Below are 26,674 nucleotides of genomic sequence, written 5' to 3'. Positions count from 1 at the left end.
GAGGATCCTTCCCACTTAAGGTACCGTGTCCTGCCCGGCTTCCCTTGCCACCGACTGTACGGGGTAGATTTAGCCCCCGGCTTTCGAACCTGGGTTAGCCTGGGACACCCTGGCTAAACTTTTCTGAGCCTCTCTAAACTCTTTTCGAACTCTCTGCAAGACTTTCTAAGCCTAGTGTAACTGTGTGATCTTGGGCGCATTTGTGCTATGCTCTCTCGAAGAGTGGGCCCAGCCTATGGACTTTGGCTCACAAGTGACTTTTGCTCTTCTGCCTTGCTGATAGAGTTCCTAAATCTTAGAGTGGTGTATCTTTCCAAATTCTGTCTTTTTCCCTCCCTTCTTCATGAACTTATTGGAGTGCCATCTATAGTTAAGCGCTCACCTGTGTATGAAAATAAGTGGTGTTTACTAAGACTTATCTGATAAGGAACAAGGGTTGTATATATTATAATAGTAACTGTGTTTAGAGTGTTTTACCATAAGAGTGCTGGAGTGTTTCAAACAGTGTGTTTTTAAATAAATAATTATATACTTTGATACCAAAGCTCTGGTCAGTGTTTGCTTGTATTGTTGTATCTGAGTGCCTATTGTGTATACTTTGCATGCTGCCTAACTCTTCTTGAGGGAAGTCTGACTGCTCAGCCACAGCTACCAGGTAAATCTGGGTGGTGCGGACTGCTATCAAGTGGGTTTACGGCTAACACGTGTAGTCCTAAATCTTTTGCAGTGTTCCCAAAGGGAACTGCACAGGTTTCTGCCTAACACTTTTGCCCATGTAATTGTTCGAAAAAGGGGATTCTGTTGGCTAGGGTTGTGGAAGGACTAAGAAGTCGCTCGGCCAGGATTTCGCCAGCAAAATAACATTGGTTTTTTTTCGTGAAGACTGCAATGCCTGCAACCGCTACCGCTCGTACAGGACTGATAAATGATCATGTGACCAGCACTGAAAATGGACAAACTGTTTGGGCCCCGAAAACGTATTGCTGTCTTTTTATAATGTCAATTGGTTTTATAATAGTAACTGTGTTTAGCTTCTGGTACCTGGAAGAAGTGCATCCATTCGAAACGGTTTTACCGACTGAAAATGTACCCACTGTCCCTACTCCTTTTGTGCATTTGCATACTTTATCTCATAGAGACTCTCAGCATAGACAGAGATATTACATCAATGCATTGTTACTTATCATGAATGCTACACATGCCATTTTTAATAAATCCAACTGTTGGGTCTGTTCGCATTTACCGCAACACGGGGATAAGGGGATAGGTTGGTATATTCATCCTTTACCTTTGAGAACTGCGTGTTATGCTTCTCTTAGAGCACTATTCTTTGGCCGATGGAACGATAGCATCTCGGGGAACTTTGATGGTACTAATTTGAATAGTTTTGAGAAACGTGTTCTTATGCCCTTGGGATGCTCCCTTTTCGCAAATAGGAGCAAGCTCAGCGTTGCTTCTATTAGGCCTTCTGATAGACTGTCTCGTCCTTTTCAGTCTTTGATTTCTTTTAAGATGGCTCCTATAGGCAATAAGGATGCCATGCCTCCTTCTTACACGGTTAACCATAGCCCCGATTCAGTTTCTTTCTGCAGAGGAATGGTACTCAGTTAATGGGAAATTTTAAAGATTGCGCCAACGTTGCAAATTTGACTGTGCAAAATCCTGTGTGCCATTTTGGGGACAAATTGCGAACTCTGAAGACATCGGGAGACTAGCAAGAGTACTGGAGAGCACCATCAACCGAACCACGGACATACTCTATAATATGACATTAGAACAGAAAGCAATAAGATTAGTAGCACTTCAGAACCGGATGGCATTAGATGTCATTCTGGTTGAACGTGGTGGAGTGTGTAAATTAGTGGGATCCGCTTGCTGTGTTTTCGTGCCAGATTCCTCCCCAACTATCTTCAAGGCAATACAGAATCTGCACGTCCTTAGTTCAGAAGTGCATGTTCCCGAGGGAAACTGGGATCTTGGCGCTTGGTTCTGGGACTTCTTGCGATCTTGGGGTTGGAAGGTGCTTTCGGTCTTGCTGATCATTTTGGGAATTCTGTTGTTTCTTTGCTGCTGTATACAGTGTTTACCTAGTATATGTTTGATACTAGGGGGATGTTGCGCACAGGTGATAGGTACAATAGGACACAAGGTATACGCCCCAGATAAGAGTTCCAAACAGTATGTGTTGGAAGAGATTTTGATAGACGATATAAAGGCAATAGATATTTCTGACAGCGATTCAGGGTGTATGGATGTTGAGATGTGGAGTTGTTTGTAAAGTGACCAGAAGTAGTTTAGTGCTTGGCATAGGCCAAAAGGAGGGTTTGTCGAATGGAAAATTATATTGTGCCTCCTATTGTGTGAATATATGTATATTGGCCTACGCCAAGCTGCTTATAAGCCACTTACGAGGAAATCCGCGTTGCAAGGTCTTGACCTTAGACCAGTGTAAGCCGCCATTTTAGCTCTATCCGCCATTTCAAGTTCTCCCTCTAAAGTCACCCTGTGTTCTTAGATGGTGATAATGTAATTCCGCAAGTAACATGGCCGTCTTGACCTCTGTGTATAAACTAATGTATAACTTGCCTGCAGGCTACATGTTAGGGTCATGAACTGAGACCTTGTCCTTCGCTGACCTGTGAGTAGAGGATTACTTGCGCCAATGAAGCTAATCCACGAGCTTATGTTAAACACAATGTATTCAAATACTGAAATGTGAACACTTGTTTGACTACATTGTATAAAACTGTTTGAGAAGTTTTAACATGGAACCTAAGATATACCGTTGCCATTGAGGCTTGTTAGTGAATACATTAAAGGTAAACCCTAAATGTACAGATGGACGAACTCGGCACGAACCCTAGATCCGTAATCTATTAACTTATATTAACTGGGAAATGGGTTGAACATCAGGATTTCGAGGGTATAAAGAGTGCGACTATTCTAATGTACAGTCCCACTCACTGAGCACACCGAACCGAGCTGCAGTTCACTGTGTTGTACTGAGGGCCGATAGCTATCTGTTGCTTTGTCCTTTGAAAATGTTCAGTATAAAATAAAGATCTTTTGTATGTTCCTTTGTAACCCGCGTTTGGTATATTTCCTTTTGGGGTACTCAGCCTCGATATCTTCTTTTTGTTTTCACAAAGGGTATTCATCAAGGTACTGGCGGTGGTGGCAGCGCACCTACGCAGGGAGGCAATCCCAGTGTTCCCTTACCTGGACGACTGGCTCATCACGGGGGCGACCCTATTAATTTGCAGATCCAACATCCAAAGAACGATCGACCTCCTCTTCGAATTGGGTTTCTCACCAAACGAGAAAAAATCAAGTTTGGTGCCAAGCACCTCCAAACAGTTCCTATGAGCTGTCCTAAACACTCAAGAGGGGTTGGCCTTTCCATCAGAGGAAAGAATTCGGAATCTACGACTGCAAATTCCTCTCTATCAGTCCGGTCGCCAGATAAGGGTGCGCAAAGCGATGTGTTTGCTAGGCATGATGGCGTCATGTATTTACCTGGTACCCGCACGCGCCTGCGACCCATGCAGGAATGGTTGGCGAAACAGTGGTCTCAGGCAAGTGGTCAGTGGGACAATCTAGTGGTCGTTTCGCCAACATTTGTACAGAGTCTTCGCTGGTGGACAAGAGAGAACCTGTCAAAGGGGAAACCCTTTTACGATCCAGAGGTACAGGCCGTAGTCACTACAGACGTGTCCCTGTCGGGGTGGGGTTCTCACCTCCTCCACCACACAGCTCAGGGTCTCTGGTCTCACACAGTGGACAAGAATTACATCAATATGCTAGAGCTTCTGGTAGTCTTCAGAGCGCTTCGAACCCCACCTGTTGAACCTGTCGGTGCAGATCTTAACAGATAGCACAACGGCAAACGTGGGGGCACTCGTTCGCCAAATCTGTCCAGGCTTGCCTAAGTTCATTTCTAAATTCCACGTTAACCAGTCCATTGAGCTACCGGCCTTCTTCCAAGAACCCAAAAGCTCTGCTGAGGTGAAACTACACACACTAGATGTGCGAAGAGCAGTCCTCTACTATGTAGACAAGACCAGACCGCTAAGAAAGACAGACCAACTGTTCGTCTCCGTAGCTACAGGCAGAGAAGGAGATTGCGTCTCTAAAGGTGCCATCTCAAAGTGGATAGTCAAATGTATCCACCTGTTTTACTCCCTTTCTGAAAGAACTCTGACTTTTACGCCAAGAGCCCACTCTACAAGATGCACTGGGGCCACTCTGGCTTTCATTGCAAATGTACCCCTTGACACCATTTGCAAAGCAGCTACATGGAGCTCTATTCACACTTTGACTCAGCACTACTGCATTGACACTCATTCCAAGACAGATACTCAAGTGGGACAAGCGGTTCTAAGACACCTGTTCGCTCATGACCCTTCTCACATCCCACCCTTTCTTTTAACACTTTCGCTAATCTATGCACAGCATGTGATCTAAGCAGATTCCACAAGCCTCAGAAGGGATACATTACTCACTGTAATCGTATTTCTGATGCTTGTATCTGCTTAGATTCACATGGGCCCGCCCTTCCTCCCCTCTGAGAGAAGGCGCATGGATGCTTGTAGTCTTATCTATCTATTTATCTGCTTCCATAATCTGTACTCGTGCTACTCCTCATGCTACCACATGCCAGAAAAATTACAATCTGAGGGTCCTACACGTGTGAGGGATCATGGGAACAGTGGACGTCACACTAGGGATAGTATTACTGGCACTGGTGGGTCGAAGCCCATTTTCGAGTTTCGAAAAACAAACTGTAATACTCCGCAGCTTCCACTAGATGTTGGCCTATGCACAGCATGTGAATCTAAGCAGATACAAGCATCAGAAATAAGATTACGGTGAGTAATGTATTTTATATATATATATATATAACTACAAAAAAAACTTTGTTGAGGGGACATTATGGATAAGTTGCCCTACGAAAAACATGAGCACTTCACAAAAAAAAAATGTTCGCCCTCCCCATTATGGTTCAAATTAAAACTGAAAAACCCCTGAAATTCGCCAGTTATGGCAGACTGGGCCCCCCATACTTGCCATCACCACTGTGCACTGCTAACACTAACACCCAGAACATGAAAGATGTCATCTCAAATGTCACTGATCATCACTGACGACATCACATGTTTAGCCCCTTTGTTTTCGTTCCCTGCCATATATATATATATATATATATATGTACATTCAGTAAAAAAACTTTGTTAAAGGGATGTTATACGTCAAAGTGAAACCAAAAAACACTGCACATTCCCCCATTATGGTAAGCTCAGCAACCATAACTCACAGCATCTACGTGCATTGGTAAATGAAGCACTTTGGTTGCATGGTGAATTGCAAGGCTGTTGCATCAACTTGGCATTAGACCACCGTAAAGGTTATGTTGCTCCTAATCGCTGGTACAGTGTAAGGGCATGTTGGCCCTTGACGATCGTCCCAAAAAAGAGTCAAATAAATCCAGTGATTGACATGTAGCTGCAGCTGGCGGTTGAAGAAACCGTCGGTTGGGGTCTGGAATAGATGACAATCGCAGAATGACAGTATGTACCTGTTTGCAAAACATAAAAATAGAAATGTGCCTCAGTAGCGGATCTTTATTACAATTAATCATTTTATTTATTAAGCGCAGAGGTGACACAATGTGAACCGAGAGAACACAACATGGAATATCAAAGTACTCCGCTATTTGCTTCCGAGGATAGTGCAATGGAGTATGTTCAGCTCTAAACTTAATGCGTAAACTGAGGCAACAATTCGAGGTGCACACACAATGTAATGATTTATTAGCGTTGAACCAGTGGGAAACGAGTGGTGGTCTACATGCGTGTCGATGCTGGACTGCCCATGTGCCCGGTAGAAAGACCAGCACACCAGGTTGTACTTGCACTGCATTGCAATATGCCACACAGAACGAACAAGTACAATGTAACCCAGCAATAACGGTCAGCTATTCGTATTTGGACTAGTTCTTGTATAAAATCGTCTAAAGAGAAACTTGCATTACATTCGGCATTTCCATTCTCTTGGAGTAATGCAGACCGTAATGCAAACTCTGTTTGTGTCAACGATTTTTCATAAACTGAACTTACATGTAACTAGGTCCAGTTTCGGAATGGACAACCTTATCATATCTTACGTTATTACACCCATCCTTCCATTCAATCCCTTTCGGAATGGTCCCTGTCTCTCAAGGTAACAAAACAAAAGAACCTTCTACTGTGTGTGCGGCGCGTGGGCTTCCTCAGATCCCAAGCAAAAATTCAAAGCTGGTGACCTTCACTCACAATGAACATACATTCTTAGTTTGCAACATCCCATATCAAAACATCCATGAGAACAGGAATTTTGAAGCACGGGCCCTGCAGGAAAAAATTGGGGGCTGTCGCTGCTCGCTGTTCATGGCGCTGCTGAGGGGTAGTGGAAACTTGCCTATGACAGAATGCGCCCTACTCCAACATTGTAGTCGATGAAACACAAAAATTGAGTCAGTGTGTCTAGTGATAGCCCCACCGCTGCTTATCTCACGGCCTCCTACCCCATGGCATGTTTTCACAGTCGGTACTTCTTGCGTGCCTAGTATCTTATGTAGCCTAGGTCTAATCCCTTTTGTGTGATGAGCAGATATTCAGCTGTTTGGGGAACTGTATGGCAAGGCAAATGCCAAAACCCAATGACTCTTACATACTGTTATCCATGGGGCACTAACACAATAAATGAAGGTCCCACAGCAGCTCGACTAAACTGTGAAATGTGAAAGCAGTGTTACATTGTATATCATTCGTAATAATTGTACCATTTTTTTTTTAAAGGACTAAGAGGTTAGATTTCAAAAGAAAAATTACATACTTTATTTGGACAATTTATAAAAACATTTTTGGCAAAAATAAAAACAGATGGTAATCATTTGTACCGGGATTTGAACTGTTCAACGAGCTCTGCTTTAGGTGGACATGGCACGCTGGCAATGTTTTGTGGAAATGTATGTGTGCTCTGAACAGATTTGCGTGCAATTCCATGAGTATGCATCTCTACGACATTAATAATAAGATATTTAACAAAATCAAATTCCATTTCCTCATGTACTGGTTTGACCACCCATTTTTTGCTTCTTTTCGTAAAGGCCATAGTGTAGCAAAGCATTCCTAAGTTTCCTGCAGTCCTAGATTGTTCACGGCCTACATTCTCGTTATGCGCTAATGCCGCTAGAAATGTCCTATATTTCATCCCTCCGATGCTGAAATGCAGTCTCTTTGGCCTGTACTTTAGGCACATGTTGTGGAACACCTCCAAATCTCCTGTGTGACAGAATTCTGTGAGTCCCTTCAGATCTCTTGATAGAGTTTTATCAAACACAATCTTCTCAAGGGCTTTGTGTGTAGGTGAAGAAGACTTCTTCCATGCCGGCTCCGGGGACAAAGGGCCATGTTCACATTGGTCGAAATGTTGGTTTTCTGTCAAGTGGTAAACGTTGGAACAGTGGTGCATTAGTGACCGCCATTTTTCCAGTAGAATTTCCACAGACCCATCACATGTTTTGGAGCTCCACCACAGATGGTTGCTGAAAGACTGGGACCACAGTGAAATACTTTCCAAACCTTTTTTTTTCCCTGCAGCCGAGATTTTTTTATTGATTGATTTGGCAACACGCCATACATCAAATTGATGTTTAATATTTGTAAACTGCCCTCTCATTGTCTTGGCTATTGAAACGTGCCTGTCCGTGGCTATGAGGTCGATTTGCATTCCCCTCGATTGTAGATCTAACAGTGATTTTATAAAACCAAGTTTCTCCATGGCCACTGAGGATTTATATTCGGACACCTGCACGACCACCAAACTCACAATTTTCTTACTTTCCATGTCCTGAAAGTGGTATGTGCAGTACTTAGCAGAAAATCCAGGGCTGTCACACTGTCCATCGCCGGCTAGCCTGAACCGTTTGTCGGAGAATGTACTTTGAATAGACAATTGTTCAATTTTCCAAGCTTCATTAATGGCAGGGAATAGATAATCACGTTGATATTTGTAGTAGTACTGCATTTTAGAAATGAAATGGAGTCCCAGAAACTGACAGAAACTGGATAACCTCCGGAAACTAGAGCCACTGAAAAGTAAAGCTGCTGCACACAGTAGATTGCCAGCTGGCAGTTTCCCCAGCATCGGTTGAGCGGACCATGGAAATGTTTATGTAACTTTTCACAGGTGGCATGTATTTTGAGGTTACTGCCTTGCGTTAGACGAGTTGCATTCACCAGTGGCTTCCCACATACTTCCCCTCTCCCTGAATGCACACATTTCAGCATCTTTATAACCTCCATCAAGCTGCTGTCGAATACTATGTATTTGGCCTCCTTTATTACACTGTCATCCTGCATCACTGTTGTTTCGGACTGAACCGTTGTCGACATATCAGCCAAACTGGACATACTATAGTTGAGATCTTTCTCTAGTTAGTCGGTCAATTGTGTTGATGCTTCAGTCTCTGTCATTTCAACATCTGTTACTTGACCGTGGATAAGAGAAAACATCAATGTTGACTTCTTTTTGGGTGGCATTTTTTTGGCAGGTGTCGATTGTGTCCAGTGCTCTGCGACTAATGCAAAACTATCTTCTATACATTCAGTTTCATCTTCATCTGGCGGAGCTGTCGCATTGTAGCAATGGTCCAAAAACACTTTGCTGGATTCGCCGGTCACATTAAATTCATTTTCTGGCATTTGGACAAAGGCATCTCGAGTCTGAACACGACGCGCCACAATTAATAGTTCCTCCATGGTGAAAAAAGTTTGGCAAGCAGCATCTCTCATTTGTGTCGTTGTCTGTGTCTGTGTCTCCATCGGGCAACTACAGGACAGATAGGAAAAAGGATGTTCAATGTAAATCCAACATACAATATTGTAAAATTTACACTAAAGCATATAATGAAGGCCTCAGCACAAAACAATTGCTAAAATAGAAACTGTTTATAAATAACCTTATTTTTCTTTCTTTTCTTTGAAACCTTCTTTACTCTAACATCACCAACAGCAAGCTGGTGCACCGACTCGGATCCACGTGCCTCCCGTTCAATATATGCATCTTGTATACATCCCTAGAAAAGAGTATCCATTTAAAATAAGTCATTTGTATTACAATTAAAATTAGACCGACTTTCTTTCATTAGATGGTACTGTCAATACGCATACCTCTGGCTTCGGATCGACTACATGGGATGATGTAATTGTAGAGGACCCTCCACATCTCCCTGAAACACAGTACTTGCATTAGTAGGGATGAAAATATTGGAAATTGAACGCACACATTGGGACGACGACAAAGGAACATATCAATAACAAACCACGAATGAAACATTGTGTAAACGAATGACACTATGTAAATACGATCAGATTATCTCATTCGATAGAACTGTCAGTACGCATACCTCTGGCTCAGGATCAACTACAAGGGATAATGTAATTGTAGTGGACGCTTCAGCATCTCCCTGAAACAAAGGTACGTATCACTGGCAAACCACGAATGAAACATTGTGTAAATGAATGACACGGTACGTAAATATGATCAGATTATCTCAAATTCCATATATAAAACAATTCCCGAACTGAATAGCTAAATAAGACTACCTGATACGCGCTCAAAGTGGTTGTTGACGCCAGGCAAGACATGGATGCTGAATCTTGCTCCTTCATATTCAGTGCATAGTCCTGGATTTCTAAAGGGAAAATATATTTTCATTTAGAAATGCTAATCTTAAAAATTGGATTGTAAATAGACAGATTACGAAAACATTATGCTTATTTCAAAGGACACTATAGCATAGTTATTAGTGACAGTTGCACCTAAAATAGCAATCAATCCATTTGGTTACCTGCACACTACTGCAAGGCCTAAAGCTAAATCCGGAAGCGTGACTCACCTGTGGCGGCATGTGATCGAATAAAGTCGGAATAGCGGTTGGGAGCAATTTTTGAGTCATTCTCAGTTGATTCTTCTTTGTGCGCAAGGATGTGTTGTACATATTCGGGGTAAAGTGCAGGCTGCAGATGCGATATCCATCACCCCTCTTGTCCTCCAAGACTTTTTTGACTCTACTTTCAAGCTCTGCCTGTGCATATCCTCAATATCTGACCCATTCTCTAATTCGATCTACAGTCTTAGGGAATACATGCATTGTAGTGCCTTCAGATTTGTCATGGGTCTTCGAAGGGCAACCGAAAATCGAACATGCAGGCATTGTTGTAAATTCTATTAAAAAAAGTCAACCTTATTCGAAATTTACTTTGCATACAAAGGTGAGAAAGAAGGAATTAGATCATACAGTCTTCAATGCAAGCTTTGTTTTGGTCCGCACAGTAAAACCAGTGCAGCGTGGGCGGCTGTATTATAGGATAACTTTCATAAACAAATCATTGATGTGACGAAAATCAGAACATGTTACTCGTCCCTAGAATGTACTATCGTGCATGAAAAGGAAACGTGCTTAAATTATAGACACGGTCCGCGAAGGATGCAAGTCGATTCCAATTGACACTGATCAAAATGTTATATCGATAACAGAACAAATGAAACTCAAGTCAATAGCAATGAGACAAATGAACATAGCACTACTGAGTACGTTAGTTTGAAATAGATAGAAATGTACAGACGAAGGCGATATGATTATGATACATGCCCTTACCTTGACCAACAAACAGATTCAGCAAGCAGAGGAGATAGTGGCAGGAGAACAAGGAGATGTTCACAGGTAGCACACTGACGAGTTGACTCGCAGCGGTCACAGAAGTTCACAGATAGCACGACGACGAACAGATTAGCATCGGTCACAGGGTTTCTCGGGTAGCACGTTCACGAATTGACTTGCAATGCTCAAAGATGTTCTCATGATGAATATCAAGTGGTTTATAAAGAATTACAAAAAGGGGTGTTTTGTCAGAATTCCTCTTCACAAGTTTGACCCGTAGTGTAGAAGAAGAATTCTTCCCACCAATGTATCCCTTTGTATGTAAGAAATACACAGTGCAAAGGAATCAATTAGTTGAAAGAATGGATATCCCACCGAGACCACGTGGCTGTAGGAGAAATAAAAAAACAACGCAATTAGTACCAAAAAGACTAATAATAGAAAATCACAATTCTAATTGAAGACTCAATGCCCTAACCTGATAGAACTGAACAATAGGTAAGTACTACCAAGGTCACGTTAATAGAACAAAAAAAAACCCAGAAAAATCCTGCAAACAAACAATATTCACTATATACTGAACTAGGTGAATTTAGCATAAGAATTTCCTTACCAGGAAATATCTATGAGAGAGTCTGTAGAATTAATGGATGATACCAGCGGTTCGAATACCCACGTTGCTGTAGCGATTGTCCCGTGTGGTAGCAGAGGTGGTCCCACGGAGCAGCAGTGGCTGTCCCTCGAAGCAGCAGAGGCTGTCCCTCGAAGCAGCAGAGGCTGTCCCTCGACGCAGCAGAGGCTGTCCCTCGACGCAGCAGAGGCCGTCCCTCGACGCAGCAGAGGCTGTCCCACGAAGAAGCAGAGGCAGTCCCAAACACCTGAACACGCTAGACGTGAAACACAATCCAAAAGAGAACTCCTTAAACCGGTCCGAGTCCAATAACCTTTCGGGTGCCGCAAAACAGTCAAGGAGAAGGCAAAAACGAAATCAGGTCACAGAAGCCAGGAATCCAAGAACCATGAATAACTATGAAGAAATATCGCCAAAGCAGTAGGGTAATCCAAAGCCAAGAAACAAGTACAATCCGGGTCAAAAACACGAGCAGAAAATCGTAGAACTGATAGACACGGAACAGAACGCCAAAATGCTCAATCAGAAGCGATGAGCAACTAAGGAGGAGGGGCTAAATACCCAAGATCACCTGATCAACAACGTGATCGTACACGAACGTTACCCCTCAGCAACGTGTCACTCAGCTTCCATGGCAACCTCCAGGATCTGCTGCGTATCGCGTTCCTGGCAACCCAATGCCGCTTTCCCAGCGCTTTCTTTTGTTTACATTGTCCAGCCTTTGACGATGTATGAAAGCTCGTACGCACATTCCCATGCCTGACATGTTTATGTGAATGAATGACATGTATATGTCGTGGTATTATGTGGCTTGCAGGGGCGCGGCCTGCTTCAAGGGGAGCCTGCCTTGAGACACTGGGTCTGAGGAGGGCATGTGAACAAGTGTACATGGTGTTTGGCACCTTGACCGTTCCCACCCCTGCCAGGCCACATTGGGAGGGCACATCCACTGGTGCATACTGCCTTTGATAATGGAGGGGGGGATGGATGGGCCTCGGTCGTGCAGACAAGGTGACTGAATACAAATGAAGGTGACTCTCTGGCATGCATCCCAAAGGCAAATAGTGATGCATGCTGTGGTATTGCAAGAAAAGGGGGGGGGGTCCCACCTGTTAGGAGAAGATAGAAAAAATAATGAAAAATGAGAATTGTAAAAATGATAGGAGAGATTATAAAAGGAAGAAAAAAAAGAACAAAGTGTGCGATTTGGCTCCTACCCTATGCTGGGGGCTTCCGTGGCGCTGGGCGGATGAATGTAGGTGTGCCGTCATGTCAAAACGGCAATCTAATGAGATGCTAGTCAAGTATGAGGGGTTCCTCATCTGCTGCTGGTGTCCAATGCTGTATACTAGACTGATGGATAGCTACAATTGGAGGCATGCTCCCACTCATGCCACTCACTTGTGGGGCGGCTCGCATGTTGTATTGGAGTGTGTAGAGGGCCGACCGGGGCACTAGTCAATACGTGCAGGTGGTCCCATATCAGTACATGAAAGAGCCAGATGTAATGTCTTGCCAAGGGAGGGGGGTGGTTAATAATTCAGCTTAAGCAGGGTCTTAAGGGTAGATGAAGTGTACATAAAACCAAGAAGATGGAAAGAATTCCAGCTTCTCATGACTGCCAATTCCTGCCATTGAATGCATTCGTTGAGTCCTTTATGGCAAGTGTCCAACTGAAAAATCAATTTCTGTTCTAATCTAAAGTTTTCTCCACCTGTGTTTACCCAAGTCATTGATTCACTGAATTAGTTTGTAATATTGTTTCTCCTAAAGAACCGTTTGTGATGTTATATGATACTGTTGATGTAACGGTTAGGGAATTAAGTTACTCCTACTATACCATCTTTGTATTTACCCTGATGTTCTACCTTGTCCTAGGGCCTTGAGACATGTTTTTCATGGCCTTCGAATTTTTGTTCCTCGCATCGAGACGCTTAAAATGAACTTTGTCCGGTACTTCTACGACCATGATGTTTTGCTGGTTTCAAGCACCCATCTCGTGTGAAAGTGCAAAAATCTGTCAAAAGGGTTGGAGTATCCAAATGTAATGTCCGGAGGGTCCTAGCAGTAAATTTGCAAAATATGGTGCAGATTGGTAGAACTTTGTAGAACTATGTGGAATTATATAAGGAATGCTTTATATAGTTAGATGATGATATACACAACCATACCTGCAGTGAGTGCCATGGCCAGTTGGACATTTGCCAGCAGAAACGCCCTTCCGCCTTGGGCCTCGCAGCTTCAAGCAAACCTTTGTATCGACCTAGCATGGACTCTGGCTAGCCCTTTGGACACTGGGTTTATGGCTTGCCCAGGACTGTTTGAAGAGAGGGTGTGGGGGAGAGTTAAAGGGGTCAAAAACTTGCATTTATTCTAACCTGCAGAGTAGGTTGGATTGCCCTATTTGGTTAATGATGGCAATAGGACTGCTAGACAGTTTGTGCATTTTGGGTTGGATGCTGTTGGTTGTGTAGTGTGAGAAACCTGAAGGTGTTTCCCTAGCTAGTCCCCGGGAATCTGGCATCCTGGTTGCCAGTACATGGCCATTGCTATTGGATCCAGTTCCTGGGGGTGTACCAGTGAGGGAGGATGACCTGGATGGGGGGTACTGGGAGTCGAAGTGGGACACTGACGAGTGAGACGCGGTATCCCCCGCTTTAGACACCTTTTCCCCATCCAACCACATAGGACATTCAGAAACACAGTCCCCCCTTTCCACATAAACGCTTTCGCATCACCACAACAAACAGACTAACACCCGCGCCATTTACCTGATATGTCTCAATACAAGGGCCAGGTAAAGTCAGGCGATTGGCAAGAATCATACACACACACCTGACGGCTCTTTCCTAACCCACAGGGATAAAAGGTGGAGCAAGAGCACACAGTTCGAGCAATGCAGACTGCACGACGAGACAGCTAATCAAGCACGGCAGTTCAAGAGAAGGAGAAAGGCGGCAAGAACCGAGAGGGTAACAAGGAATGAAGCAACCATGCCCTTTCCGTCCCAAGCCCGCAAAGCCTTCTTAGAAGACCATGAACAATGGCTCAAGTGGTGTAGCAGATGTCAATGATACACCAAGCGTGCCTACGCTAAGTAAGACTGAGGGAGACTTCTGCTACCGTGGTACTGGCCTTGACTCCAGAGACAAAGAAAGCCAAGCGGTTCATCATAGCCGGTGAGTCGAGGGAAGATCAGATAAGAAACCGACCGTGTAAATGAAAGTCGCACAGTGGCATATTGAGAAAGGAAAGACCAGCTGCAGAGAGGACCGGCACCACGTGGGTGCTGACTCAAGAGACTCTGGTTGATCCCATGGTTATTGAAACTACCGATACCAGAAGGCCATTGGAGAGCCACCTGGAATAGGTCAAAGTGGTCATACAGGGGTCGAACAAAATCCTATGTACCGTCGAAAGTCTTTGACCTAAAAAACATTGAAAAGGCTAAAGGGGAGCGAATACCTCTAAAGTGGAAAAGATAACTTTGTATAGTTGGCAAGAGTGAACCCGGCGGAGGGATGACAAGAAGGGGGCCAAGCATGATGCCCTAAAGAATATTGTGAATGCAAGGGTCTGAGTCCGGTAGAAGGGTATACAGGGGTGCAAAACTGACACCTAATGATACGAGAAGTACAAGAGTGAACCCGACGCAGGGGTGTGCATCGAGTGGTGTTTAAAAAGACATTAAGACTGGTGAAAGTCAAAAGGTGAACTTTTGTGTAAAGCCATAGTGAACCCGGCAGAGGGAGACTGAGAATCGAGAAGGATCTGAGCCCAGCCAAGGGGAATGCAGGGGTGATGACGAATCACCCAAGTGCAATGGGAACAGAAGGAACAGTTTGTTAGTTAAAGCATGAGGCTTCGGAGGCAGAGACTTTTCTCCTGAAAAGAGACTTAACCAACAAAGGTACTGATGCATGAAAGCTGAACTGTGGCCTCGTGCTGGGAAAGCTCGAGCGAGAGTGCTGTGCTCCAAAGTCCCACCTTGTCCCTTGCTCAAAACGTGGGGACGGGGGGCCCCTGGCAATTACATCCTGACATATTATTTGTGAAAACGTCTTTCTTTATTGAACACCCTATCCCACACTATTTCTATATTTAGTTGATAGAATTGGCAGTAGGTTTTTAGTATAGGCCCTTTTATTTTGATGAGACACTACAACGACTGCCTTATTTTTTATTGGATGGTCGAAGCTTGCTCCGATCTTAGATTTAGGTTTAGATTAGGCGTTTTTCCTGCGTACAGTTTAATAAACACCCTTGAACTGTGATCACGTGCCTGTCTTTACTGTTGCCACCATGAGTTCCTTACAGTAGCACGCTCAATATGCTAAGTGGCATTGCTGGATTTGGGTAGCTGGGTTTTCACCTGATACTCAATTGCCATTTCTGTTGGTCCGAATCCCAGCTTGAGTCTGTGGACCCCACCTCATACTCTACCACCCCCAATTGTTTTTAAAAATCATAAAGTGGGTGAAATGTAAGAAATAGTAATTCACATGTACGCATTGAAAATGCTCATGTAAACATGCATATTTTACATATGTTGTTAGTCATATTATAAAAAGGATGGTATATAATCTCACACGTCATTTTCACGTATGGCAATAAATCCCAATAAAAATGTATTCTGTACATTTTTTCTAACACTTTTATTTTCTTCCTCCTTGCCATTTGCCTTTTCATTCACATGCTACCCACATTTTTTACCTTTCCTCTTTTATCTCCTCAGTAATCCTTTTTTGTTCCTTCTCTTACTCTAGGCCGTTGTCTCTTATCTTTTTTGACCCCCCTCTACTGAATCCCCTGCTTTCCTTGCCCTATGCATCTTTCATTTTGCTCTGATTTCCTCCCTCCTCTTGCACTTCATTCAGTTTTATATTGCTTATTTCCATCTTTAGGTTTTCATTTTCCTTCCCTTCTTGTTTCTGAATTGTTTCTGTATTTTCCCTCTTATCCCATTAGCTACCATTAATGTTTTTCTTCATTTTCTTCCACTAATTTGAAACTTAATTTATTGTGCTTCTTATTCACAGGAACAGCTTCCTGAATTAAACATTCACTTCCGGTCTCAGAGCTTCCACACATCAATGTATGCTTCATCTTGGTTCCTCACACTCTTCCTCACTACCTTCCCTCTGCCTGTGGCGACCAGAGTCTTTGATATCTTCATTTACGAGGTAAGGTTGTGTGATAAAGCCAAAGCTTTAGCCCTCCTGGACCCCCTTTTGATGGCTTGATAGCTCTTTGGATAGAAGGGGATTTAATGTACTCTTGCATTCACACACACTGCCTCCTTCCCAATATTTTGGGAATCCTGCTAATTAGTCGGGCCAGTCCAAAACACTTCTCTAAATATGCTGCATTTTGCAGCTATAGAATCTAGAATGTGTAATCTCTGGCATGCAAGCCTCCCATAACGCACCTATTGGTTGGGTCACACAACTGTTCTTCACATCTTCCTTTTTGTTGATCTGAGTGCATTTTTTGTAATTAACTTATCCGTACTGTTTCTGAGCAAAGGGTATTTTGTTTTTTTTCAAAATTACAATTTGATTTCAGTATTTAAAAGCTTTAGCCAACTAAAGATTAGTAGTGACAGAAGAACCAACAGTGACAAGAAGATCAGAAAATCAAACCGATTTAAGCACAGACGCCATCAACTCATTCACCACCTTTACATACTAGAGACTATTTGAAAATTCTGAAAAAGATGAACACACTGTCATTCTAGGCGTTTACTCACCTTAACAGTGAACCACACAGGTAAGGGTGAACACAAAGTAGTTAGACAGAAGGATAATATTTAGTAATTTTAAAACCAGGGTTGCATACAGCATGCCATTGGCTTCAAAGTATAAATCCAGTGCACATGTGCTGTCTGGGCTCCCGACCTCTCCATGTACAAAAGCAGATGCCTGGGCAATCTACATATAGTGCAGTCTTACACCTTCTGGAAGAGGAAGGGTGCGTTAGTGGGACTGTAAATTCCATCCCAAATTCCTGTCTCAAAATGTGCACTTGTCACTAGGGATTGACTAGTGATAAGAGGCTCTTGGTGAGTAATAAACAGTGGTCGAAGTGAGCGGTTGGGAGCGGTGCTCCTCTACTTTTTTAAATTAAGATTTACAGCTCCTATACTTTTATTTTAAAAAGAAACCGATCCGGAATGGTTTCGTTTTAAAATAACAGTGTAGGAAGAAGATGAAACTTGCACTTTCAGTTTGTATTGTGTGTCGGAGGGGGCAGGGTAATGGGGTTTGCGAGGAGCGGGGCAGGCTATCAGGGAACATAGTTCCACTACTTCTTTTCTTACACTTCGACCACTGGTAATAAATGGTGTGGGCAAGTGACTTTTTATGCCTGGCTAGTAACTTGCAACGGGACATGATTAACTGCTATGCTTTGGACACAGATAAGGAGGTTTGCGTATTGGGCTCGGTACAGGTGGCTTAAAGTTCTGTCGGTTACGGGCAGAGAAGGACAGCCCCAGTTTTTAGGCTTTCTAAGGACAGTTGCAAGCCTTTTGGTTCTGGACCACCACCAATCCTTTGGAACTCAACATTTTCCTGCTGTGCAAGGTTATCATGGTACCAAAGAGGGGCCTTACACCATTGGCTAAGCTCTGTACAGGTCTTGCTGTCTTTGTGTCGAACAGGCTGTAGCTGAATGTCCCATGAAGGCTGGCTTGGTGATGCAGGTCCATCCGTTAAACGTAGAGCACTGTTCTTCTTTACAGAAGCATCTGGTGTCTGAGATAATTCATTGCTTACTGATGACAGAGCTGACAGAGCTCCTTTTGCTGCTCTTGCTTCAGATTTGCACCATAAAGGCATGAACAGAAAACCTGACTCGAGGCCTGTTCTCAGAGTGGAATCACTGGTATCGGTCTTCTTTGTTGAAAAAGAGGCAACACAAAAGCAATTGGGAGTCCAAGAATGATTTCTACACATCTTGTGTTGAATCTTCATCTACCCCTGTAACCACCTCAGTGCAGTTAATCGGGACAGAGCATTATATAAGAGACACCATTTATAATTATTATTGTCTGAAACTTTTCCAACTCCTGTGTTTGCAGCCAGTTTTTCTCCAGTACCAAATACCTCTCTAACTAGCCCAACGAGCACTTGTTTACTGTACTAGTCCTGTGATTAATTATCTCTCTCAATCTCTCTTGATCACACTATTGGACTTGACTTGCTCACCGATGTCTTTTCAGTTTTCCTACGGTGATTAGGATAGACGATTCTCTGTCAGACTGAAGAACTGTGGACATTTTGTCCTTTGACAGTTTGAGGACTTGCTGGATGATAATCTTAGGTTTAGAGTCATTCCAGTTGTAATTGGCCTTCAAGAGCTGTAGCACATGGATACTCTTCTTTCTTTTCTGCTCATTGACTATTCTTCAGATAGTGACCATATGGTTCCTGCTAAGGGGCTTGCTCTGGGGCGCTTGAGCTGTCCCTCCCAACAGTCCTAGGTGGTGATGGCCAAGGCTCTTCGTTATTAAAATGTGCTTGTTTCATAACACTAACAGGGTCAGGATTTTTGTAAGAAAATCACACAAGAGTGTTTGGTCTTTGTACCTATGTTGTCATCTCTCCAGAAATGGGCAGCTGTACCATGGAAGATACCTAATTCAGAGCATGATTTGTCTGAACAAAATGTACGAGTCATCCAGGAGTGGTCCTGTGATTGTCCATGGCAACATTTCTGCTGAGTTTACAGTGGTTACTGTGATTCTTACTAAGGTCAAACTTCCTGCCTGGTAGATTTTTTTACTTCGAATGGATTGTTTCCTTCCACGTATTCCTCATCTTTGATAATTGGCTTTCAGCTCAAACTGTTTTGCAAAAATAATTCTCAACAGAGGGCGCTGTGCGGTAGAGTTGATGACTCAATGTTCCTCGAAGGCCTCCGTCCGATGTTCGATGTCATTAGCAGTATATGTAGCACTCGCAGTACCTGTTGGCTTCAGTTCCATTATTCGACGCAGCTTTTGCTTCGACAGAAATTACGGCACGCTTCAGTTCGTTAATTAAAACGTCATGTCTTCACTGTCGTCTCAATCAACGCCTAAAACCGATTTTAAGAAATGTCAGGATTCCGGGTCGAAGATGTCCATCACAAACCCCTACCGTGTTTTCCTGTGATGCCTCGGCGCGGAGCATCGTACGAAGGGGTGCAAATCCTATTGGGCGATGACTGACAAGTCTCTGAGAAAGCACAAAATCCCCTTCTGTCCCAAAAAAAATACTTCGAACGAGTGGAGAGATACTCCTCGTCGAGAAAGATTGAAGAAATCTCGATCGAGTAGTCGTTCACGTCATTCTTTGTCTTCCAGGAAGTCGAAGAAAATATGTCATAGGTATACTTCTTCTTCAAGGGACTCCTCACCCGGTAGAATAGCATGTCTAACTAAATCCAACTCCCCAGCAAAATAGAAAGAGTTTCGGAGGGAGATGATGAAAATCTTCGAGAGAGGGATGTGGCCTGTAACCGGAACACGTAGCATGACTCCTTGAAAGCTCCCGGTCCTAGCCCGACGCAGATACATCTTGGGCACCTACTGTTGCTGGATCGGCCAGATTATTGGAGCACATATGCCCAGAGGCTCCTTGCACTAACTAGAGGAGTTGGGGAGCACCTGGTGCATACACGAGGAGACAGCTGCCTGAACTCTGGCGACGAGCCGCAGGCTTAACATTGTGGTGAGGGCCGGAGCGGGTGATCTGTGAGGGCGGGGAGTGTAGGTGGCCGACCGACTGTGCACCCCAGGAGAGTCCTGATGCTAAGGGGCCTGACGCAGCGACCTACCAGCCCTAAGGCTATGTGTTGGGTAAGACTTTCACAGAACTGGTAAATCTTCCTGACCTGGGTCAATACCAGAACTTTTTCCTTTACTAGTGGGATATTATTCCTTAATACCTCAGTGAGTGGGAACCTTTTTCCACACTCACAGAATCTTTAACTCTTTTTATGGGTGTCAGATTTTTCACTCCATAGTGCATTTTTAAAGTTAACCTCTTTAACAACGTATTGGCAATAAGTGCCTGTTGTTGCCAGGTTGCCATAGGGGCTCCCCTCTTAACTTTCTTTTTCTAACCTTGAGAGAAGTACAGTTCCTAAGGTTAGAAAGGATCTTTGGATCCCTTTTACATTTTATTCTGTGAAGCCAGCACACCACACCTTATGTGGAGTGCTGGGGAGACCCAATGTGTATACTCTTTCACATTAAAACTGTAACAATTCTGTTACAGGGACAAGCTTGCCTTCAATGGGGTGTTCAGTCATAATATCGAGGGAAAAAAATGTCGAAAGAAAATAATTTCGAAAAAATGTCCAAAAACAAATCAAATTCTTTATTTTTTTATTTATATTTTTTTTTGGGGTTTGGCGAGTAAAAAAAAGGTTAAAAAAAGGGGGGGTGGAAGGGAACACCCCCCCCCTTTTCGAATAAAAAACATAGTGAAAAAAATTAGAATTTTTTTTTTTTTACATTATTTTTTCGAAATTATGACTTTCGACATTTTTGTATTCGATATTATCACTATAAACCCTTCAATGGCTGATGGCAGTTATACCTTGTATTAATTTGGTGCACCTTTAACGTGTGATGTATGCACAGCTGCAGTAAAGGCACTTAAGGGTGCTCATTTGACCAAAATGGCCCCTGTCTTCTTTTTTCGCCACTTTAGTGTTTCTTGTCCTTTCTTTTTCCTTCCCCTGACATCCAGGCCGGAAATTCCTTTGTGTGTCTTTTATCTTCGGTGGGAGTCCCCGCCCAGGCTCCAGTCTGTCCAGAACTCCACCGCCCTTTATCTTTCTCCTTGCCTGAATGGGGACACATCCCAGTGGGGGGGGGGTGGCCTGACTGTCCTGATTGGACAACCGGACCGCCCCTTCTCGTAAAATGCGGGGAGAGAATGTAGACGTTGTGCTGTAGTTCCTAAATACTGCAAACCTGCAAGCTGAAGAGTAGTCAACCTCTGGAACCGAAACCAAAGAGGATGATAAAGGAAAAGCGGTTGAAACGATTTCCAGCAAACGGAGAGCCTGGTGTTTAACCAGAGCCTGCTGTAGCCCTTCCATCCAATGGACCCGGGGACACTGAAAACAAAGCCCCAACCCAGAGCCTGGTGAGACCCACTTGACTCAAGAAGACCTGCATTTTGAGCCATCTCCCGCGTTGCTGTGACCTTGCGTTGCTACAATACCCCAATACCCTAGTACCTCGAGCCATCGTGTGGTGCATGGTCTTCTGAATTCCGAATCTCGCTGAAACTTCGTTGACATCCTGGTGGATCTCCAGAGACACGAATCGAGTCCGAAAAGCCCCCTCACCAGAGTGCTGGACCTTTGTAACGACCAGAATTCAACTGAGATTTTCTGTCTTCTTCTGTGTTCCTTGAAAAGGCAACAGAACTGTTTTCAGACGCAAGGAAAACCTTGCCGAGAGCCTTCTTCATCGCTCGCTGCTGCAAAGTTCCTTCTGAGGTCTTGTTTTTAGTCACCACGACAAGGAATCCACTGACTGGGTATTTGGCTGCAGACCCTGAAGTCGTCCTGCTGCAAAAACTTCTTCAATGCTGAGGTACTGTGTTGGCTTGGGTATGTTTGTTTTATTACTTGTATTGCGCACCAGACCCAGGGGTAACAGGGCGCATTTTATATGACAACTTACAGCTTAGTTACAAGAGCACATGGCAAATAGAGAAACAAGAAATATACAAAAATATACAACAGGCAAAAATGTAGATACACGTATTTGCAGTCCTAATCAGAAACTGCTAGTATTAAGTATGTGCAAAAATACAAATGTATGTACTTACCTTCAGTCTCTTAGGATTTCTGTGTAGCTGTGGGGTGTTTTCTGTGATGGGGAGGCCTCTCATCCAGTGCACCCAGTTCGACTGCTAGAATCCTGCTGGATGCCCTGGACCCTCTTCTAACTCAGAAGTAAAGTACTCACCTGTTTGCCCATGACATTCGCTACTTAAGAACCTATCCTGACACTGCCTGCTGGATACTAGATCCTAGTGACCCCCCTTCTGATACTGAGAACACTCATGCTCCAAAAATAAGGGAAAGACTTTTAAGGGACTTTTGCCTAGAAAAGAAAATACGTGTTTAAAAGATACTTACTTGTAAAGAGTTGGTTGGTAACTGTGAACAGTTACAAAAGTTTTTACTTACCTTGAATGTGTGATGCACTATTCTTAAAAGTATGGTTAACATCTTTTCTTTCCTTTGAAACGGTTTTGCCATTCTAACAGAAAGTGGATGTGAAGATATATACTCTCCTGTGATTAGGTTGCACCTCTTCCCAAAAGTAATGTGTTGGTATCACCAGATTAGTCCTGTTAGGATAATTTTATGAGTGTCCCCCAACTGGGTCTTGCTTCCCCTGACTTGCTGTTAGCCTGTCCAGAATAAGACTGTATTAGTTTGTTGCCTACCTAGAATACATTTGAGTCATTCAATAAAGTGTAACATTCGGTTTTACTTCCCTGTGCTATCTTACTCAGAGTCTGTGATTCTAACTGTCTCTTAGCAGTCCTGCATCAGTACCTTGTATAGTTGGGAAATATCTAACCTGGACTCCTTGTGAGATTAAATGGTTTTACTTAACTTGAGTTAGCTGTGTGCCATCCAAAAATAAGTTACAAGAGTTACTACTTATCTCAATCTGTGTTTCACTGACTTCAAAAGCACCTGTAATTGAATATTACATCCTTAGGTTTTACTCACCTAGTGTAACGGTGTGTTATCACAAAAGTAGTTATAGGTTTTTACTGTACCTTGAATAAGTGTTCCACTATTCACCAAAAGTATATTGTCCAGTTGACTGATTGTGATTTGTACTGGGAGTCACTGTACAAAGGTCTATTGCCCTTCCATTACTGAATGTAATTGTGAAAGTAACCATTGGTTTTTACTCCCCAAGAATAGGTGTGACCTATACTGAATGTGTATGAAAATGTTTTGACTTCCCTAGAGCTACTGTCAGGTATTTCAAATAAGATTTATAGTTGGGACTGTGTACCTTCTAGTATAGTGTATTTTTTTATAATTGTGATTTCATATAATGTATTAGTGCTTCTCCAGCATGGGGTCTGGCATGGATTCACATGCTCATGAATACTCCCCGTCGTCAGGCTGGGAATCCTCGGTAAAGAAAAAACCAGTATCAGTTTCGTTTCTGATCTGTCTTTCGTAGTAATAACCAATCACTGGTCTCTGCGTCATACTGACCACAGCCAATGACTGCCCTCTACCTAAGCACCGCCTCCGGCAGCCATCTTCAGATTTTTACCGCACGTTCATGTGTTGGGATCCTCGTGCTATTGCTCTCGAGCGTTAGTGCTATTTTTTCGCGCTTTTTCACAAAAAACTTCGATTCTTTCGGTCAAAAGAGCCTCAAGCTCCACCGATCCTACATCCGATCAACGGGGACCCGTGTCGGATTCGCCTGTGCCCCTCAAGGGTGAAGATTTCGTCGAGCTACACTTCGGAGGACTCCAGAAGCTTCTCAGGCCCGGTCTCGGAGATGGCCCAGGAGAAGGGAAGCTCGACGCCCGGAAAGCTGTTCAGGGTCTGCCCTGGATGCCAGCTGCAGAACGTCTTTAAGGAGGACGAACACTCTTTCTGCCTTTACTGCCTTCATGAGGACAAAACGCACGTGGAGAAGGACTGTGCGTTTTGCGGCAACATGTCGGAACGGACCATGAAGGACCGTCATCAACGTCTCGCCAACTGGCTGGAGGGTAAGAGCCCGTCTGGCGAGAAGAAGAGGAAATCCGAGCGGTCTTCTAAGACCTTTGAGGGCGCCCCGGCGACGGGGGCCCAACATAAGGCCAAGCACCGCGAGTCCGCTGGCACCGGGAGCGCCGAACGGTCGGGCTCTACGGGCGCCAGGCAGGGCGCACCCTCCCCGGCACCATCAACCACGAGCCAACGCTCTGGGTCGGGTAAGAGGAAGGCCGAGCACCCGGCGAAGCTCCTGGAGAGGCCCCAGTCGAGCTCTAAGGCAGAGGAGGAGCGTGGCAGTGCCCCCTCCCTCAAGGACAAGGCGGTGAGCGCACCTAAGGTGGTGAAGGCCTTGATCCATCCGACCAAGCCCTCTATCGAAACGGTCGCGGCGGCCCTGGCTCAGCCTGTGGAGGCTGCACCAGTGGTGGCGACCTCAGGGCCCAGAATCTCCCTGCCTCCTCGGAGGGAGTCTTCTTTTGTGCCCATCGATAGGACCCCCGTGAAACCCTCCGTGGGGAAGAAGAAGGGGGGGCAGGGCGTCGTCGTAGATTCGGCCTCAACCTCAGAAGAGGAGCTGACCGAGGTCTTAAGCCACGGCCTAGGCGTGGAACAAGGCCAGCCCGTCGGAATGGACCCCGACGCAGGTGACGACGACGACATCGTCGAGGATACCGACGGGGCCCCTGCTCGCCCGTCGGATTCCCCTCTGCCAGCGCCGCAAGACAATTCGGCGGCCATTTTGTTGGCCATACAGTCCTTATGCTCCAAGATAAGGACGAGGCTACCGTTACCGACGGAGGAACCTCTCCCGTCGGGGGATCCAGAACCGGGACCTTCTGGTGTTCCCCCTACCAAGAAAAGAAGGATCCATCCACCACCTCCTTTTCAACCGTCGCGCCCCGTCCAGCCCTCCTCCCCGTCCACCCGAGGGGATGATACGGGGACGGACACGGCAGCGACGGGTACGGACGACGAGGCATACGACGAGGATATTCCGTCGTCGCCTCCCACCAGGGCTTCTCCGCCCGACGAGATCGGATCTTTCCACTCCATGATCTCCAGGGCTTCCGAGCTTTTCCAACTCTGCCCTGAGGAGAAGAAAAAGGAAGGCTTCCTTTATCAGCGGCGCGAGGCCAAGAGGAAGACGGTCCTCGCAGTGCCTCTGTTGGACGACATTTGGGATGAGGGCCTTTCCCTCCTCAAGAACCCTTCCACGACGCCAGCTAGAAGAGACCGGTACGAGAAAAAGTACCGGGTCCCTGACACGGCCCCCCTATGCCTCCGGGCGCAGCCTACCCCGGATTCCGTCGTCTCCGCGGCAGCCAGGAAGAAAGCGGGGGGGGGTGCGGCCTCCACATCGACTTCCCCGCCGGACGGCGAGGGAAAGAAATTGGATGCTATGGGACGTAGAGTCATCTCGTCGGCAGCGACGACGATTAAAGCGGCCAACGCCTTGGCTATCGTGGCCCGCTACGACAGGGAGCTCTGGTACAAGATAGCTCCCCTGCTGGATTTTCTGCCGGACGACAAGAGGGCGGAGGCCCTGGAGATCCTGCAGGAAGGTGAGGTGGCCTCGGACCACGCCATCACCGTGGCGACGGACATCGCCGACACTGGGTTCCGCCAGCTGGGCAACAGCGTTTGCCTTCGACGTCGTGGATGGCTCAAGGCTACGGACTTCCGGCAGGACGTCCAGACCAGAGTCCTGGACATGCCCTTCGACGGGAACAACCTGTTTGGCAAGACAGTGGACGATTCCCTTCAGGCCATCAAGACGGATACTGAGACGGCCCGGGCCCTTGGAGTCCTGCAGCAACGACGGACACCCTTTCGGAGCGGCGGAGGCAAGGGCGCCTCCAAAGGTTCCAGCGGCGGTTTCGCTTCCTACCGTCAAGCGGCCCGCTCGTCGTCGCAAGAGGCCTACAGAGGACGAGGCAAGTCTAGCGGACCCCGCCGTCGTCGCCAAGGAGGTCAAGGCGGCAAGGCCGCGTCCAAGCAGGATTGAACCGGCCGTGGGGTCGGGCCCCCACCGAAGCACCCCGGTGGGAGGCCGGCTGGCGGGCTTCGTCAGCGTGTGGGAGTCCATCTCCACCGACCGTTGGGTGCTGGACGCCCTGGCCCGGGGCCACGCGCTCGAGTTTCAAAGAAGGTGCCCGCGCGTCCCCCCCGTCGCCAGGAAAGAACTTCACGTCCCTCAACTTCTCCTGGAGGTAAAGGCGATGCTCAGAAAGGGCGCCATCGAACTCGTCCCAAAGAGGCTTCGGGGCTCCGGAGTCTACTCGAGATACTTCCTCGTGAAGAAGAAGACGGGAGGATGGCGCCCCATCCTAGACCTGCGACGTCTGAACAAGTTCATCAAGGCGCAGAAGTTCCGGATGGTCACCCTCCAGCACGTCCTGGGTCAGCTGGAGGAAGGAGACTTCCTATCGTCGTTGGATTTGGAGGATGCCTACTTCCACATTCCCATCCTAAAGGGGCACCGAAAATTCCTCAGATTCGTGGTCCAAGGGCGTCATTACCAGTTCAAAGCCCTTCCCTTCGGACTACGGTCGGCACCCAGGGTATTCACCAAGTGCCTCGCA

At 45.4% G+C, this 26,674-nt stretch overlaps 1 protein-coding gene across 3 annotated transcripts in view; it reads left to right on the top strand.

The window, feature by feature from the left end:
- Positions 1 to 26,674, top strand: part of EVI5L (ecotropic viral integration site 5 like) — a 1,319,565-nt gene that overhangs the window by 591,456 nt on the left and 701,435 nt on the right. For all 3 annotated transcript variants that reach the window (XM_069604001.1, XM_069604000.1, XM_069603999.1), the window contains one exon: positions 16,376 to 16,519. In XM_069604001.1, the coding sequence (XP_069460102.1) occupies positions 16,376 to 16,519 (144 nt within the window). The remainder of the gene's footprint in view (positions 1 to 16,375; positions 16,520 to 26,674) is intronic.

The sequence above is a fragment of the Ambystoma mexicanum genome, chromosome 3q, assembly GCF_040938575.1.
Source record: "Ambystoma mexicanum isolate Mex_15411 chromosome 3q, UKY_AmexF1_1, whole genome shotgun sequence".
Taxonomy (NCBI): domain Eukaryota; kingdom Metazoa; phylum Chordata; class Amphibia; order Caudata; family Ambystomatidae; genus Ambystoma; species Ambystoma mexicanum.
This window is presented reverse-complemented; position numbering and strand designations above follow the sequence as displayed.